Source organism: Pseudophryne corroboree, chromosome 1, assembly GCF_028390025.1.
Source record: "Pseudophryne corroboree isolate aPseCor3 chromosome 1, aPseCor3.hap2, whole genome shotgun sequence".
NCBI lineage: Eukaryota > Metazoa > Chordata > Amphibia > Anura > Myobatrachidae > Pseudophryne > Pseudophryne corroboree.
Genome location: NC_086444.1, coordinates 12,261,589 through 12,279,625, shown reverse-complemented (window position 1 = coordinate 12,279,625; position 18,037 = coordinate 12,261,589). Strand labels below are relative to the sequence as shown.

At 48.6% G+C, this 18,037-nt stretch overlaps 1 protein-coding gene across 2 annotated transcripts in view; it reads left to right on the top strand.

Annotated features, from left to right (window-relative positions):
• Positions 1-18,037, top strand: part of DCTN3 (dynactin subunit 3) — an 81,559-nt gene that overhangs the window by 45,102 nt on the left and 18,420 nt on the right. For both annotated transcript variants that reach the window (XM_063957495.1, XM_063957496.1), the window contains 2 exons: positions 16,801-16,887; positions 17,693-17,776. In XM_063957495.1, coding sequence (XP_063813565.1) covers positions 16,801-16,887; positions 17,693-17,776 — 171 coding nt within the window. The remainder of the gene's footprint in view (positions 1-16,800; positions 16,888-17,692; positions 17,777-18,037) is intronic.

Below are 18,037 nucleotides of genomic sequence, written 5' to 3'. Positions count from 1 at the left end.
TGATAGGTGCTGGTCTCTGCTCACACAGCGGTCTCTGTCTCTGTCTCTCCTGTCATAGTTGTACCTCTTGTCTATAACTGTGATAGGTGCTGATCACTGCTCACACAGCGGTCTCTGTCTCTCCTGTCACAGTTGTACCTCTTGTCTATAACTGTGATAGGCGCTGATCACTGCTCACACAGCGGTCTCTGTCTCTCCTGTCATAGTTGTACCTCTCGTCTATAACTGTGATAGGTGCTGATCTCTGCTCACACAGCGGTCTCTGTCTCTCCTGTCATAGTTGTACCTCTCGTCTATAACTGTAATAGGTGCTGATCTCTGCTCACACAGCGGTATCTGTCTCTCCTGTCATAGTTGTACCTCTCGTCTATAACTGTGATAGGTGCTGATCTCTGCTCACACAGCGGTCTCTGTCTCTCCTGTCATAGTTGTACCTCTCGTCTATAACTGTGATAGGTGCTGGTCTCTGCTCACACAGCGGTCTCTGTCTCTCCTGTCATAGTTGTACCTCTCGTCTATAACTGTGATAGGTGCTGGTCTCTGCTCACACAGCGGTCTCTGTCTCTCCTGTCATAGTTGTACCTCTCATCTATAACTGTGATAGGTGCTGGTCTCTGTCTCTGTCTCTCCTGTCATAGTTGTACCTCTCGTCTATAACTGTGATAGGCGCTGCTCACACAGCGGTCTCTGTCTCTCCTGTCATAGTTGTACCTCTCGTCTATAACTGTGATAGGTGCTGGTCTCTGCTCACACTGCGGTCTTGGTCTCTCCTGTCATAGTTGTACCTCTCGTCTATAACTGATAGGCGCTGATCTCTGCTCACACAGCTGTCTCTGTCTCTCCTGTCATAGTTGTACCTCTCGTCTATAACTGTGATAGGTGCTGATCTCTGCTCACACAGCGGTCTCTGTCTCTCCTGTCATAGTTGTACCTCTCGTCTATAACTGTGATAGGTGCTGGTCTCTGTCTCTGTCTCTCCTGTCATAGTTGTACCTCTCGTCTATAACTGTGATAGGTGCTGGTCTCTGCTCACACAGCGGTCTCTGTCTCTCCTGTCATAGTTGTACCTCTCGTCTATAACTGTGATAGTTGCTGATCTCTGCTCACACAGCGGTCTCTGTCTCTCCTGTCATAGTTGTACCTCTCGTCTATAACTGTGATAGGTGCTGATCTCTGCTCACACAGCGGTCTCTGTCTCTCCTGTCATAGTTGTACCTCTCGTCTATAACTGATAGGTGCTGATCTCTGCTCACACAGCGGTCTCTGTCTCTCCTGTCATAGTTGTACCTCTCGTCTATAACTGATAGGTGCTGATCTCTGCTCACACAGCGGTCTCTGTCTCTCCTGTCATAGTTGTACCTCTCGTCTATAACTGATAGGTGCTGATCTCTGCTCACACAGCGGTCTCTGTCTCTCCTGTCATAGTTGTACCTCTCGTCTATAACTGATAGGTGCTGATCTCTGCTCACACAGCGGTCTCTGTCTCTCCTGTCATAGTTGTGCCTCTCGTCTGTAACTGTGATAGGTGCTGATCTCTGCTCACACAGCGGTCTCTGTCTCTCCTGTCATAGTTGTACCTCTCGTCTATTACTGTGATAGGTCTGATCTCTGCTCACACTGCGGTCTCTGTCTCTCCTGTCATAGTTGTACCTCTCGTCTATAACTGTGATAGGTGCTGATCTCTGCTCACACAGCGGTCTCTGTCTCTCCTGTCATAGTTGTACCTCTCATCTATAACTGTGATAGGTGCTGGTCTCTGTCTCTGTCTCTCCTGTCATAGTTGTACCTCTCGTCTATAACTGTGATAGGTGCTGGTCTCTGCTCACACAGCGGTCTCTGTCTCTCCTGTCATAGTTGTACCTCTCGTCTATAACTGTGATAGGTGCTGGTCTTTGCTCACACTGCGGTCTCTGTCTCTCCTGTCATAGTTGTACCTCTCGTCTATAACTGTGATAGGTGCTGGTCTCTGTCTTTGTCTCTCCTGTCATAGTTGTACCTCTCGTCTATAACTGTGATAGGTGCTGATCTCTGCTCACACAGCGGTCTCTGTCTCTCCTGTCATAGTTGTACCTCTCATCTATAACTGTGATAGGTGCTGGTCTCTGTCTCTGTCTCTCCTGTCATAGTTGTACCTCTCGTCTATAACTGATAGGTGCTGATCTCTGCTCACACAGCGGTCTCTGTCTCTGTCTCTCCTGTCATAGTTGTACCTCTCGTCTATAACTGATAGGTGCTGATCTCTGCTCACACAGCGGTCTCTGTCTCTCCTGTCATAGTTGTACCTCTCGTCTATAACTGTGATAGGTGCTGATCTCTGCTCACACAGCGGTCTCTGTCTCTCCTGTCATAGTTGTACCTCTCGTCTATAACTGTGATAGGCGCTGATCTCTGCTCACACAGCGGTCTCTGTCTCTCCTGTCATAGTTGTACCTCTCGTCTATAACTGTGATAGGCGCTGATCTCTGCTCACACAGCGGTCTCTGTCTCTCCTGTCATAGTTGTACCTCTCGTCTATAACTGTGATAGGTGCTGGTCTCTGCTCACACTGCGGTCTTGGTCTCTCCTGTCATAGTTGTACCTCTCGTCTATAACTGTGATAGGTGCTGGTCTCTGCTCACACTGCGGTTTTGGTCTCTCCTGTCATAGTTGTACCTCTCGTCTATAACTGTGATAGGTGCTGATCTCTGCTCACACAGCGGTCTCTGTCTCTCCTGTCATAGTTGTACCTCTCATCTATAACTGTGATAGGTGCTGGTCTCTGCTCACACTGCGGTTTTGGTCTCTCCTGTCATAGTTGTACCTCTCGTCTATAACTGTGATAGGTGCTGGTCTCTGCTCACACTGCGGTTTTGGTCTCTCCTGTCATAGTTGTACCTCTCATCTATAACTGTGATAGGTGCTGGTCTCTGCTCACACTGCGGTCTTGGTCTCTCCTGTCATAGTTGTACCTCTCGTCTATAACTGTGATAGGTGCTGGTCTCTGCTCACACTGCGGTTTTGGTCTCTCCTGTCATAGTTGTACCTCTCGTCTAGAACTGTGATAGGTGCTGATCTCTGCTCACACAGCGGTCTCTGTCTCTCCTGTCATAGTTGTACCTCTCGTCTATAACTGTGATAGGTGCTGATCTCTGCTCACACAGCGGTCTCTGTCTCTCCTGTCATAGTTGTACCTCTCGTCTATAACTGTGATAGGTGCTGATCTCTGCTCACACAGCGGTCTCTGTCTCTCCTGTCATAGTTGTACCTCTCGTCTATAACTGTGATCGGTCTGATCTCTGCTCACACAGCGGTCTCTGTCTCTCCTGTCATAGTTGTACCTCTCGTCTATAACTGTGATAGGTGCTGGTCTTTGCTCACACTGCTGTCTCTGTCTCTCCTGTCATAGTTGTACCTCTCGTCTATAACTGTGATAGGTGCTGATCTCTGCTCACACAGCGGTCTCTGTCTCTGTCTCTCCTGTCATAGTTGTACCTCTCGTCTATAACTGTGATAGGCGCTGATCTCTGCTCACACAGCGGTCTCTGTCTCTCCTGTCATAGTTGTACCTCTCGTCTATAACTGTGATCGGTCTGATCTCTGCTCACACAGCGGTCTCTGTCTCTCCTGTCATAGTTGTACCTCTCGTCTATAACTGTGATCGGTCTGATCTCTGCTCACACAGCGGTCTCTGTCTCTCCTGTCATAGTTGTACCTCTCGTCTATAACTGTGATAGGTGCTGATCTCTGCTCACACAGCGGTCTCTGTCTCTCCTGTCATAGTTGTACCTCTCGTCTATAACTGTGATAGGCGCTGATCTCTGCTCACACAGCGGTCTCTGTCTCTCCTGTCATAGTTGTACCTCTCGTCTATAACTGTGATAGGCGCTGATCTCTGCTCACACAGCGGTCTCTGTCTCTATCTCTCCTGTCATAGTTGTACCTCTCGTCTGTAACTGTGATAGGTGCTGATCTCTGCTCACACAGCGGTCTCTGTCTCTCCTGTCATAGTTGTACCTCTCGTCTATAACTGTGATAGGTGCTGGTCTCTGTCTCTGTCTCTCCTGTCATAGTTGTACCTCTCGTCTATAACTGTGATAGGTGCTGGTCTCTGCTCACACAGCGGTCTCTGTCTCTCCTGTCATAGTTGTACCTCTCGTCTATAACTGTGATAGGTGCTGGTCTCTGCTCACACTGCGGTCTTGGTCTCTCCTGTCATAGTTGTACCTCTCGTCTATAACTGTGATAGGTGCTGGTCTCTGCTCACACTGCGGTTTTGGTCTCTCCTGTCATAGTTGTACCTCTCGTCTATAACTGTGATAGGTGCTGATCTCTGCTCACACAGCGGTCTCTGTCTCTCCTGTCATAGTTGTACCTCTCATCTATAACTGTGATAGGTGCTGGTCTCTGCTCACACTGCGGTTTTGGTCTCTCCTGTCATAGTTGTACCTCTCGTCTATAACTGTGATAGGTGCTGGTCTCTGCTCACACTGCGGTTTTGGTCTCTCCTGTCATAGTTGTACCTCTCATCTATAACTGTGATAGGTGCTGGTCTCTGCTCACACTGCGGTCTTGGTCTCTCCTGTCATAGTTGTACCTCTCGTCTATAACTGTGATAGGTGCTGGTCTCTGCTCACACTGCGGTTTTGGTCTCTCCTGTCATAGTTGTACCTCTCGTCTATAACTGTGATAGGTGCTGATCTCTGCTCACACAGCGGTCTCTGTCTCTCCTGTCATAGTTGTACCTCTCGTCTATAACTGTGATAGGTGCTGATCTCTGCTCACACAGCGGTCTCTGTCTCTCCTGTCATAGTTGTACCTCTCGTCTATAACTGTGATAGGTGCTGATCTCTGCTCACACAGCGGTCTCTGTCTCTCCTGTCATAGTTGTACCTCTCGTCTATAACTGTGATCGGTCTGATCTCTGCTCACACAGCGGTCTCTGTCTCTCCTGTCATAGTTGTACCTCTCGTCTATAACTGTGATAGGTGCTGGTCTTTGCTCACACTGCTGTCTCTGTCTCTCCTGTCATAGTTGTACCTCTCGTCTATAACTGTGATAGGTGCTGATCTCTGCTCACACAGCGGTCTCTGTCTCTGTCTCTCCTGTCATAGTTGTACCTCTCGTCTATAACTGTGATAGGCGCTGATCTCTGCTCACACAGCGGTCTCTGTCTCTCCTGTCATAGTTGTACCTCTCGTCTATAACTGTGATCGGTCTGATCTCTGCTCACACAGCGGTCTCTGTCTCTCCTGTCATAGTTGTACCTCTCGTCTATAACTGTGATCGGTCTGATCTCTGCTCACACAGCGGTCTCTGTCTCTCCTGTCATAGTTGTACCTCTCGTCTATAACTGTGATAGGTGCTGATCTCTGCTCACACAGCGGTCTCTGTCTCTCCTGTCATAGTTGTACCTCTCGTCTATAACTGTGATAGGCGCTGATCTCTGCTCACACAGCGGTCTCTGTCTCTCCTGTCATAGTTGTACCTCTCGTCTATAACTGTGATAGGCGCTGATCTCTGCTCACACAGCGGTCTCTGTCTCTATCTCTCCTGTCATAGTTGTACCTCTCGTCTGTAACTGTGATAGGTGCTGATCTCTGCTCACACAGCGGTCTCTGTCTCTCCTGTCATAGTTGTACCTCTCGTCTATAACTGTGATAGGTGCTGGTCTCTGTCTCTGTCTCTCCTGTCATAGTTGTACCTCTCGTCTATAACTGTGATAGGTGCTGGTCTCTGCTCACACAGCGGTCTCTGTCTCTCCTGTCATAGTTGTACCTCTCGTCTATAACTGTGATAGGTGCTGATCTCTGCTCACACAGCGGTCTCTGTCTCTCCTGTCATAGTTGTACCTCTCGTCTATAACTGTAATAGGTGCTGATCTCTGCTCACACAGCGGTCTCTGTCTCTCCTGTCATAGTTGTACCTCTCGTCTATAACTGTGATAGGCGCTGATCTCTGCTCACACAGCGGTCTCTGTCTCTCCTGTCATAGTTGTACCTCTCGTCTATAACTGTGATAGGTCTGATCTCTGCTCACACAGCGGTCTCTGTCTCTCCTGTCATAGTTGTACCTCTCGTCTATAACTGTGATAGGCGCTGATCTCTGCTCACACAGCGGTCTCTATCTCTCCTGTCATAGTTGTACCTCTCGTCTATAACTGTGATAGGTGCTGGTCTCTGCTCACACTGCGGTCTCTGTCTCTCCTGTCATAGTTGTACCTCTCGTCTATAACTGTGATAGGTGCTGATCTCTGCTCACACAGCGGTCTCTGTCTCTCCTGTCATAGTTGTACCTCTCATCTATAACTGTGATAGGTGCTGGTCTCTGTCTCTGTCTCTCCTGTCATAGTTGTACCTCTCGTCTATAACTGTGATAGGCGCTGCTCACACAGCGGTCTCTGTCTCTGTCTCTCCTGTCATAGTTGTACCTCTCGTCTATAACTGTGATAGGTGCTGGTCTCTGCTCACACAGCGGTCTCTGTCTCTCCTGTCATAGTTGTACCTCTCGTCTATAACTGTGATAGGTGCTGATCTCTGCTCACACAGCGGTCTCTGTCTCTCCTGTCATAGTTGTACCTCTCGTCTATAACTGTGATAGGTGCTGGTCTCTGCTCACACAGCTGTCTCTGTCTCTCCTGTCATAGTTGTACCTCTCGTCTATAACTGTGATAGGTGCTGATCTCTGCTCACACAGCGGTCTCTGTCTCTCCTGTCATAGTTGTACCTCTCGTCTATAACTGTGATCGGTCTGATCTCTGCTCACACAGCGGTCTCTGTCTCTCCTGTCATAGTTGTACCTCTCGTCTATAACTGTGATAGGTGCTGATCTCTGCTCACACAGCGGTCTCTGTCTCTCCTGTCATAGTTGTACCTCTCGTCTATAACTGTGATAGGCGCTGATCTCTGCTCACACAGCGGTCTCTGTCTCTCCTGTCATAGTTGTACCTCTCGTCTATAACTGTGATAGGCGCTGATCTCTGCTCACACAGCGGTCTCTGTCTCTATCTCTCCTGTCATAGTTGTACCTCTCGTCTGTAACTGTGATAGGTGCTGATCTCTGCTCACACAGCGGTCTCTGTCTCTCCTGTCATAGTTGTACCTCTCGTCTATAACTGTGATAGGTGCTGGTCTCTGTCTCTGTCTCTCCTGTCATAGTTGTACCTCTCGTCTATAACTGTGATAGGTGCTGGTCTCTGCTCACACAGCGGTCTCTGTCTCTCCTGTCATAGTTGTACCTCTCGTCTATAACTGTGATAGGTGCTGATCTCTGCTCACACAGCGGTCTCTGTCTCTCCTGTCATAGTTGTACCTCTCGTCTATAACTGTGATAGGTCTGATCTCTGCTCACACAGCGGTCTCTGTCTCTCCTGTCATAGTTGTACCTCTCGTCTATAACTGTGATAGGCGCTGATCTCTGCTCACACAGCGGTCTCTATCTCTCCTGTCATAGTTGTACCTCTCGTCTATAACTGTGATAGGTGCTGGTCTCTGCTCACACTGCGGTCTCTGTCTCTCCTGTCATAGTTGTACCTCTCGTCTATAACTGTGATAGGTGCTGATCTCTGCTCACACAGCGGTCTCTGTCTCTCCTGTCATAGTTGTACCTCTCATCTATAACTGTGATAGGTGCTGGTCTCTGTCTCTGTCTCTCCTGTCATAGTTGTACCTCTCGTCTATAACTGTGATAGGTGCTGATCTCTGCTCACACAGCGGTCTCTGTCTCTCCTGTCATAGTTGTACCTCTCGTCTATAACTGTGATAGGTGCTGATCTCTGCTCACACAGCGGTCTCTGTCTCTCCTGTCATAGTTGTACCTCTCGTCTATAACTGATAGGTGCTGATCTCTGCTCACACAGCGGTCTCTGTCTCTCCTGTCATAGTTGTACCTCTCGTCTATAACTGATAGGTGCTGATCTCTGCTCACACAGCGGTCTCTGTCTCTGTCTCTCCTGTCATAGTTGTGCCTCTCGTCTGTAACTGTGATAGGTGCTGATCTCTGCTCACACAGCGGTCTCTGTCTCTCCTGTCATAGTTGTACCTCTCGTCTATTACTGTGATAGGTCTGATCTCTGCTCACACAGCGGTCTCTGTCTCTCCTGTCATAGTTGTACCTCTCATCTATAACTGTGATAGGTGCTGGTCTCTGTCTCTGTCTCTCCTGTCATAGTTGTACCTCTCGTCTATAACTGTGATAGGTGCTGATCTCTGCTCACACAGCGGTCTCTGTCTCTCCTGTCATAGTTGTACCTCTCGTCTATAACTGTGATAGGTGCTGATCTCTGCTCACACAGCGGTCTCTGTCTCTCCTGTCATAGTTGTACCTCTCGTCTATAACTGTGATAGGTGCTGGTCTCTGCTCACACTGCGGTCTTGGTCTCTCCTGTCATAGTTGTACCTCTCGTCTATAACTGATAGGCGCTGATCTCTGCTCACACAGCGGTCTCTGTCTCTCCTGTCATAGTTGTACCTCTCATCTATAACTGTGATAGGTGCTGATCTCTGCTCACACAGCGGTCTCTGTCTCTCCTGTCATAGTTGTACCTCTCGTCTATAACTGTGATAGGTGCTGGTCTCTGCTCACACAGCGGTCTCTGTCTCTGTCTCTCCTGTCATAGTTGTACCTCTTGTCTATAACTGTGATAGGTGCTGATCTCTGCTCACACAGCGGTCTCTGTCTCTCCTGTCATAGTTGTACCTCTCGTCTATAACTGTGATAGGCGCTGATCACTGCTCACACAGCGGTCTCTGTCTCTGTCTCTCCTGTCATAGTTGTACCTCTCGTCTATAACTGTGATAGGTGCTGATCTCTGCTCACACAGCGGTCTCTGTCTCTCCTGTCATAGTTGTACCTCTCGTCTATAACTGTAATAGGTGCTGATCTCTGCTCACACAGCGGTCTCTGTCTCTCCTGTCATAGTTGTACCTCTCGTCTATAACTGTGATAGGTGCTGGTCTCTGCTCACACAGCGGTCTCTGTCTCTCCTGTCATAGTTGTACCTCTCGTCTATAACTGTGATAGGTGCTGGTCTCTGCTCACACTGCGGTCTTGGTCTCTCCTGTCATAGTTGTACCTCTCGTCTGTAACTGTGATAGGTGCTGATCTCTGCTCACACAGCGGTCTCTGTCTCTCCTGTCATAGTTGTACCTCTCGTCTATTACTGTGATAGGTCTGATCTCTGCTCACACTGCGGTCTCTGTCTCTCCTGTCATAGTTGTACCTCTCGTCTATAACTGTGATAGGTGCTGATCTCTGCTCACACAGCGGTCTCTGTCTCTCCTGTCATAGTTGTACCTCTCATCTATAACTGTGATAGGTGCTGGTCTCTGTCTCTGTCTCTCCTGTCATAGTTGTACCTCTCGTCTATAACTGTGATAGGTGCTGGTCTCTGCTCACACAGCGGTCTCTGTCTCTCCTGTCATAGTTGTACCTCTCGTCTATAACTGTGATAGGTGCTGGTCTTTGCTCACACTGCGGTCTCTGTCTCTCCTGTCATAGTTGTACCTCTCGTCTATAACTGTGATAGGTGCTGGTCTCTGTCTTTGTCTCTCCTGTCATAGTTGTACCTCTCGTCTATAACTGTGATAGGTGCTGATCTCTGCTCACACAGCGGTCTCTGTCTCTCCTGTCATAGTTGTACCTCTCATCTATAACTGTGATAGGTGCTGGTCTCTGTCTCTGTCTCTCCTGTCATAGTTGTACCTCTCGTCTATAACTGTGATAGGTGCTGATCTCTGCTCACACAGCGGTCTCTGTCTCTCCTGTCATAGTTGTACCTCTCATCTATAACTGTGATAGGTGCTGGTCTCTGTCTCTGTCTCTCCTGTCATAGTTGTACCTCTCGTCTATAACTGATAGGTGCTGATCTCTGCTCACACAGCGGTCTCTGTCTCTCCTGTCATAGTTGTACCTCTCGTCTATAACTGTGATAGGCGCTGATCTCTGCTCACACAGCGGTCTCTGTCTCTCCTGTCATAGTTGTACCTCTCGTCTATAACTGTGATAGGCGCTGATCTCTGCTCACACAGCGGTCTCTGTCTCTCCTGTCATAGTTGTACCTCTCGTCTATAACTGTAATAGGTGCTGATCTCTGCTCACACAGCGGTCTCTGTCTCTCCTGTCATAGTTGTACCTCTCGTCTATAACTGTGATAGGTGCTGATCTCTGCTCACACAGCGGTCTCTGTCTCTCCTGTCATAGTTGTACCTCTCATCTATAACTGTGATAGGTGCTGGTCTCTGTCTCTGTCTCTCCTGTCATAGTTGTACCTCTCGTCTATAACTGTGATAGGTGCTGGTCTCTGCTCACACAGCGGTCTCTGTCTCTCCTGTCATAGTTGTACCTCTCGTCTATAACTGTGATAGGTGCTGGTCTTTGCTCACACTGCGGTCTCTGTCTCTCCTGTCATAGTTGTACCTCTCGTCTATAACTGTGATAGGCGCTGATCTCTGCTCACACAGCGGTCTCTATCTCTCCTGTCATAGTTGTACCTCTCGTCTATAATTGTGATAGGTGCTGGTCTCTGCTCACACAGCGGTCTCTGTCTCTCCTGTCATAGTTGTACCTCTCGTCTATAACTGTGATAGGTGCTGGTCTCTGCTCACACTGCGGTCTCTGTCTCTCCTGTCATAGTTATACCTCTCGTCTATAACTGTGATAGGTGCTGATCTCTGCTCACACAGCGGTCTCTGTCTCTCCTGTCATAGTTGTACCTCTCATCTATAACTGTGATAGGTGCTGGTCTCTGTCTCTGTCTCTCCTGTCATAGTTGTACCTCTCGTCTATAACTGTGATAGGCGCTGCTCACACAGCGGTCTCTGTCTCTCCTGTCATAGTTGTACCTCTCGTCTATAACTGTGATAGGCGCTGATCTCTGCTCACACAGCTGTCTCTGTCTCTCCTGTCATAGTTGTACCTCTCGTCTATAACTGTGATAGGTCTGATCTCTGCTCACACAGCGGTCTCTGTCTCTCCTGTCATAGTTGTACCTCTCGTCTATAACTGTGATAGGTGCTGGTCTCTGCTCACACTGCGGTCTTGGTCTCTCCTGTCATAGTTGTACCTCTCGTCTATAACTGATAGGCGCTGATCTCTGCTCACACAGCTGTCTCTGTCTCTCCTGTCATAGTTGTACCTCTCGTCTATAACTGTGATAGGTGCTGATCTCTGCTCACACAGCGGTCTCTGTCTCTCCTGTCATAGTTGTACCTCTCGTCTATAACTGTGATAGGTGCTGGTCTCTGTCTCTGTCTCTCCTGTCATAGTTGTACCTCTCGTCTATAACTGTGATAGGTGCTGGTCTCTGCTCACACAGCGGTCTCTGTCTCTCCTGTCATAGTTGTACCTCTCGTCTATAACTGTGATAGGCGCTGATCTCTGCTCACACAGCTGTCTCTGTCTCTCCTGTCATAGTTGTACCTCTCGTCTATAACTGTGATAGGTGCTGATCTCTGCTCACACAGCGGTCTCTGTCTCTCCTGTCATAGTTGTACCTCTCGTCTATAACTGTGATAGGTGCTGATCTCTGCTCACACAGCGGTCTCTGTCTCTCCTGTCATAGTTGTACCTCTCGTCTATAACTGATAGGTGCTGATCTCTGCTCACACAGCGGTCTCTGTCTCTCCTGTCATAGTTGTACCTCTCGTCTATAACTGATAGGTGCTGATCTCTGCTCACACAGCGGTCTCTGTCTCTCCTGTCATAGTTGTACCTCTCGTCTATAACTGATAGGTGCTGATCTCTGCTCACACAGCGGTCTCTGTCTCTCCTGTCATAGTTGTACCTCTCGTCTATAACTGATAGGTGCTGATCTCTGCTCACACAGCGGTCTCTGTCTCTCCTGTCATAGTTGTGCCTCTCGTCTGTAACTGTGATAGGTGCTGATCTCTGCTCACACAGCGGTCTCTGTCTCTCCTGTCATAGTTGTACCTCTCATCTATAACTGTGATAGGTGCTGGTCTCTGCTCACACAGCGGTCTCTGTCTCTCCTGTCATAGTTGTACCTCTCATCTATAACTGTGATAGGTGCTGGTCTCTGTCTCTGTCTCTCCTGTCATAGTTGTACCTCTCGTCTATAACTGTGATAGGTGCTGATCTCTGCTCACACAGCGGTCTCTGTCTCTCCTGTCATAGTTGTACCTCTCATCTATAACTGTGATAGGTGCTGGTCTCTGTCTCTGTCTCTCCTGTCATAGTTGTACCTCTCGTCTATAACTGTGATAGGTGCTGGTCTCTGCTCACACAGCGGTCTCTGTCTCTCCTGTCATAGTTGTACCTCTCGTCTATAACTGTGATAGGTGCTGGTCTTTGCTCACACTGCGGTCTCTGTCTCTCCTGTCATAGTTGTACCTCTCGTCTATAACTGTGATAGGTGCTGGTCTCTGTCTTTGTCTCTCCTGTCATAGTTGTACCTCTCGTCTATAACTGTGATAGGTGCTGATCTCTGCTCACACAGCGGTCTCTGTCTCTCCTGTCATAGTTGTACCTCTCATCTATAACTGTGATAGGTGCTGGTCTCTGTCTCTCCTGTCATAGTTGTACCTCTCGTCTATAACTGTGATAGGCGCTGATCTCTGCTCACACAGCGGTCTCTGTCTCTGTCTCTCCTGTCATAGTTGTACCTCTCGTCTATAACTGATAGGTGCTGATCTCTGCTCACACAGCGGTCTCTGTCTCTCCTGTCATAGTTGTACCTCTCGTCTATAACTGTGATAGGTGCTGATCTCTGCTCACACAGCGGTCTCTGTCTCTCCTGTCATAGTTGTACCTCTCGTCTATAACTGTGATAGGCGCTGATCTCTGCTCACACAGCGGTCTCTGTCTCTCCTGTCATAGTTGTACCTCTCGTCTATAACTGTGATAGGTGCTGATCTCTGCTCACACAGCGGTCTCTGTCTCTCCTGTCATAGTTGTACCTCTCGTCTATAACTGTGATAGGTGCTGGTCTCTGCTCACACTGCGGTCTTGGTCTCTCCTGTCATAGTTGTACCTCTCGTCTATAACTGTGATAGGTGCTGGTCTCTGCTCACACTGCGGTTTTGGTCTCTCCTGTCATAGTTGTACCTCTCGTCTATAACTGTGATAGGCGCTGATCTCTGCTCACACAGCGGTCTCTGTCTCTCCTGTCATAGTTGTACCTCTCGTCTATAACTGTGATAGGTGCTGGTCTCTGCTCACACTGCGGTCTTGGTCTCTCCTGTCATAGTTGTACCTCTCGTCTATAACTGTGATAGGTGCTGGTCTCTGCTCACACTGCGGTTTTGGTCTCTCCTGTCATAGTTGTACCTCTCGTCTATAACTGTGATAGGTGCTGGTCTCTGCTCACACTGCGGTCTTGGTCTCTCCTGTCATAGTTGTACCTCTCGTCTATAACTGTGATAGGTGCTGGTCTCTGCTCACACTGCGGTTTTGGTCTCTCCTGTCATAGTTGTACCTCTCGTCTATAACTGTGATAGGTGCTGATCTCTGCTCACACAGCGGTCTCTGTCTCTCCTGTCATAGTTGTACCTCTCGTCTATAACTGTGATAGGTGCTGATCTCTGCTCACACAGCGGTCTCTGTCTCTCCTGTCATAGTTGTACCTCTCGTCTATAACTGTGATAGGTGCTGATCTCTGCTCACACAGCGGTCTCTGTCTCTCCTGTCATAGTTGTACCTCTCGTCTATAACTGTGATAGGCGCTGATCTCTGCTCACACTGCGGTCTCTATCTTTCCTGTCATAGTTGTACCTCTCGTCTATAACTGTGATAGGTGCTGATCTCTGCTCACACAGCGGTCTCTGTCTCTCCTGTCATAGTTGTACCTCTCGTCTATAACTGTGATCGGTCTGATCTCTGCTCACACAGCGGTCTCTGTCTCTCCTGTCATAGTTGTACCTCTCGTCTATAACTGTGATAGGTGCTGGTCTCTGCTCACACAGCGGTCTCTGTCTCTGTCTCTCCTGTCATAGTTGTACCTCTCGTCTATAACTGTGATAGGTGCTGATCTCTGCTCACACAGCGGTCTCTGTCTCTCCTGTCATAGTTGTACCTCTCATCTATAACTGTGATAGGTGCTGGTCTCTGCTCACACAGCGGTCTCTGTCTCTGTCTCTCCTGTCATAGTTGTACCTCTCGTCTATAACTGTGATAGGCGCTGATCTCTGCTCACACAGCGGTCTCTGTCTCTATCTCTCCTGTCATAGTTGTACCTCTCGTCTGTAACTGTGATAGGTGCTGATCTCTGCTCACACAGCGGTCTCTGTCTCTCCTGTCATAGTTGTACCTCTCGTCTATAACTGTGATAGGTGCTGGTCTCTGCTCACACAGCGGTCTCTGTCTCTCCTGTCATAGTTGTACCTCTCGTCTATAACTGTGATAGGTGCTGATCTCTGCTCACACAGCGGTCTCTGTCTCTCCTGTCATAGTTGTACCTCTCGTCTATAACTGTAATAGGTGCTGATCTCTGCTCACACAGCGGTCTCTGTCTCTGTCTCTCCTGTCATAGTTGTACCTCTCGTCTATAACTGTGATAGGTCTGATCTCTGCTCACACAGCGGTCTCTGTCTCTCCTGTCATAGTTGTACCTCTCGTCTATAACTGTGATAGGTCTGATCTCTGCTCACACAGCGGTCTCTGTCTCTCCTGTCATAGTTGTACCTCTCGTCTATAACTGTGATAGGTCTGATCTCTGCTCACACAGCTGTCTCTGTCTCTCCTGTCATAGTTGTACCTCTCGTCTATAACTGTGATAGGTGCTGGTCTCTGCTCACACAGCGGTCTCTGTCTCTCCTGTCATAGTTGTACCTCTCGTCTATAACTGTGATAGGTGCTGGTCTCTGCTCACACTGCGGTCTCTGTCTCTCCTGTCATAGTTGTACCTCTCGTCTATAACTGTGATAGGTGCTGATCTCTGCTCACACAGCGGTCTCTGTCTCTCCTGTCATAGTTGTACCTCTCATCTATAACTGTGATAGGTGCTGGTCTCTGTCTCTCCTGTCATAGTTGTACCTCTCGTCTATAACTGTGATAGGCGCTGCTCACACAGCGGTCTCTGTCTCTGTCTCTCCTGTCATAGTTGTACCTCTCGTCTATAACTGTGATAGGTGCTGATCTCTGCTCACACAGCGGTCTCTGTCTCTCCTGTCATAGTTGTACCTCTCGTCTATAACTGTAATAGGTGCTGATCTCTGCTCACACAGCGGTCTCTGTCTCTCCTGTCATAGTTGTACCTCTCGTCTATAACTGTGATAGGTGCTGATCTCTGCTCACACAGCGGTCTCTGTCTCTCCTGTCATAGTTGTACCTCTCGTCTATAACTGATAGGTGCTGATCTCTGCTCACACAGCGGTCTCTGTCTCTGTCTCTCCTGTCATAGTTGTGCCTCTCGTCTGTAACTGTGATAGGTGCTGATCTCTGCTCACACAGCGGTCTCTGTCTCTCCTGTCATAGTTGTACCTCTCGTCTATTACTGTGATAGGTCTGATCTCTGCTCACACAGCGGTCTCTGTCTCTCCTGTCATAGTTGTACCTCTCGTCTATAACTGTGATAGGCGCTGATCTCTGCTCACACAGCGGTCTCTATCTCTCCTGTCATAGTTGTACCTCTCGTCTATAACTGTGATAGGTGCTGGTCTCTGCTCACACAGCGGTCTCTGTCTCTCCTGTCATAGTTGTACCTCTCGTCTATAACTGTGATAGGTGCTGGTCTCTGTCTTTGTCTCTCCTGTCATAGTTGTACCTCTCGTCTATAACTGTGATAGGTGCTGATCTCTGCTCACACAGCGGTCTCTGTCTCTGTCTCTCCTGTCATAGTTGTACCTCTCGTCTATAACTGTGATAGGCGCTGATCTCTGCTCACACAGCGGTCTCTGTCTCTCCTGTCATAGTTGTACCTCTCGTCTATAACTGTGATAGGCGCTGATCTCTGCTCACACAGCGGTCTCTGTCTCTCCTGTCATAGTTGTACCTCTCGTCTATAACTGTGATAGGTGCTGGTCTCTGCTCACACTGCGGTCTTGGTCTCTCCTGTCATAGTTGTACCTCTCGTCTATAACTGATAGGCGCTGGTCTCTGCTCACACAGCGGTCTCTGTCTCTCCTGTCATAGTTGTACCTCTCGTCTATTACTGTGATAGGTGCTGGTCTCTGCTCACACAGCGGTCTCTGTCTCTCCTGTCATAGTTGTACCTCTCGTCTATTACTGTGATAGGTGCTGGTCTCTGCTCACACAGCGGTCTCTGTCTCTCCTGTCATAGTTGTACCTCTCGTCTATAACTGTGATAGGTGCTGATCTCTGCTCACACAGCGGTCTCTGTCTCTCCTGTCATAGTTGTGCCTCTCGTCTGTAACTGTGATAGGTGCTGATCTATGCTCACACAGCGGTCTCTGTCTCTGTCTCTCCTGTCATAGTTGTACCTCTCGTCTATAACTGTGATAGGTGCTGATCTCTGCTCACACAGCGGTCTCTGTCTCTGTCTCTCCTGTCATAGTTGTACCTCTCGTCTATAACTGTAATAGGTGCTGATCTCTGCTCACACAGCGGTCTCTGTCTCTCCTGTCATAGTTGTACCTCTCGTCTATAACTGTGATAGGTGCTGATCTCTGCTCACACAGCGGTCTCTGTCTCTCCTGTCATAGTTGTACCTCTCGTCTATAACTGTGATAGGTGCTGGTCTCTGCTCACACAGTGGTCTCTGTCTCTCCTGTCATAGTTGTACCTCTCGTCTGTAACTGTGATAGGTGCTGATCTCTGCTCCCACAGCGGTCTCTGTCTCTCCTGTCATAGTTGTGCCTCTCGTCTGTAACTGTGATAGGTGCTGATCTGTCTCTTTCTCTCCTATTACAGTTGAGGACCTGATAAAATATCTTGACCCACAATACATCGACAGAATTGCTGTTCCTGACTCCATAAAACTGGAAATCATTTTGGCAGGTGAGTTTTGTTTCGTGGCTGATGGAAGTGACGGGCGTTACACGTGCTGCTGTGAGTGAATGGCCGCTATAGAGAACGCAGTTACATAGTAGAACAGTCATTGTCAGGTGCCGGGTCTTCTATAGCCCTGCTTCCGGGCACACATGGAGACCAGCGCAGATTTATCTATAGACACGAATAGTAATGTTCATTCTACACCCTGCACCTCTCAAAACCAATGCAGTACCTCTTTTCTGCCCGGGGTGTCACTCTCTGCTGTGGTGCTGCTAGCAGAGTCTGGTCTGTATCACTGAGATACAGACCAGAGAGTATGCTAGAAGCACCAGAGCAGAGAGCGGCACCCCAGGCAGGAAAGAGGAAGTACACAGGTTTTGAAAGGTGCAGGGTGCTAGAATGAACATTACTAACAGCAGTACTGACATGGGCGTTAGTCTACCCCACACGGCTGCCATCTAGTCATACAGTATTTCTCATACCCCTGCAGGTGGGCACATTTATGTGAGTATTGTCTAAATACCCATCTCATAAAAATATTCAAATGGGAAATAGGACGTGTAATAAAGGCGTTCCTGGATCTACTCCCTGTCATCTCTATATGAGCCGTACATTAGTGTAAAGAATACTGTATTAGGAGAAAGTTGTTTTGTTTAATGCTGGGCGTGATCTTAGGACCGTTTCCAGACAAATCTCCAGTCCCTCAAAAGTAGTATTTTATTGGGGTCATTTTCAGACCAGGGAAATGGGTGATTTGTTGCACAAAACAATTTGTGTGAATGATGTTTTCTGTGTCCATCTCTCATCTTAGAAGAGCGGTATATCCTGACCCAAGCCTCGCTACTGGAAGAACTACACACTCTGCAGCCACTGCTGGACAGCGAGCACATCAAAGGTACAGTTACCGAATGCTTCTCCTCTTACCAGCAGGGTACCGTACCGTTACTGACTGCTTCTCTTCCTATTAGCACAGTACCGTACTTATACAGACTGCTTCTCTTCCCACCAGCACAGTACTGTACCGTTACAGACTGCTTTTCTTCCCACCAGCACAGTACTGTACCGTTACTGCCTGCTTCTCTTCCCACCAGCACAGTACTGTACCGTTACAGACTGCTTCTCTTCCCACCAGCACAGTACTGTACCGTTACAGATT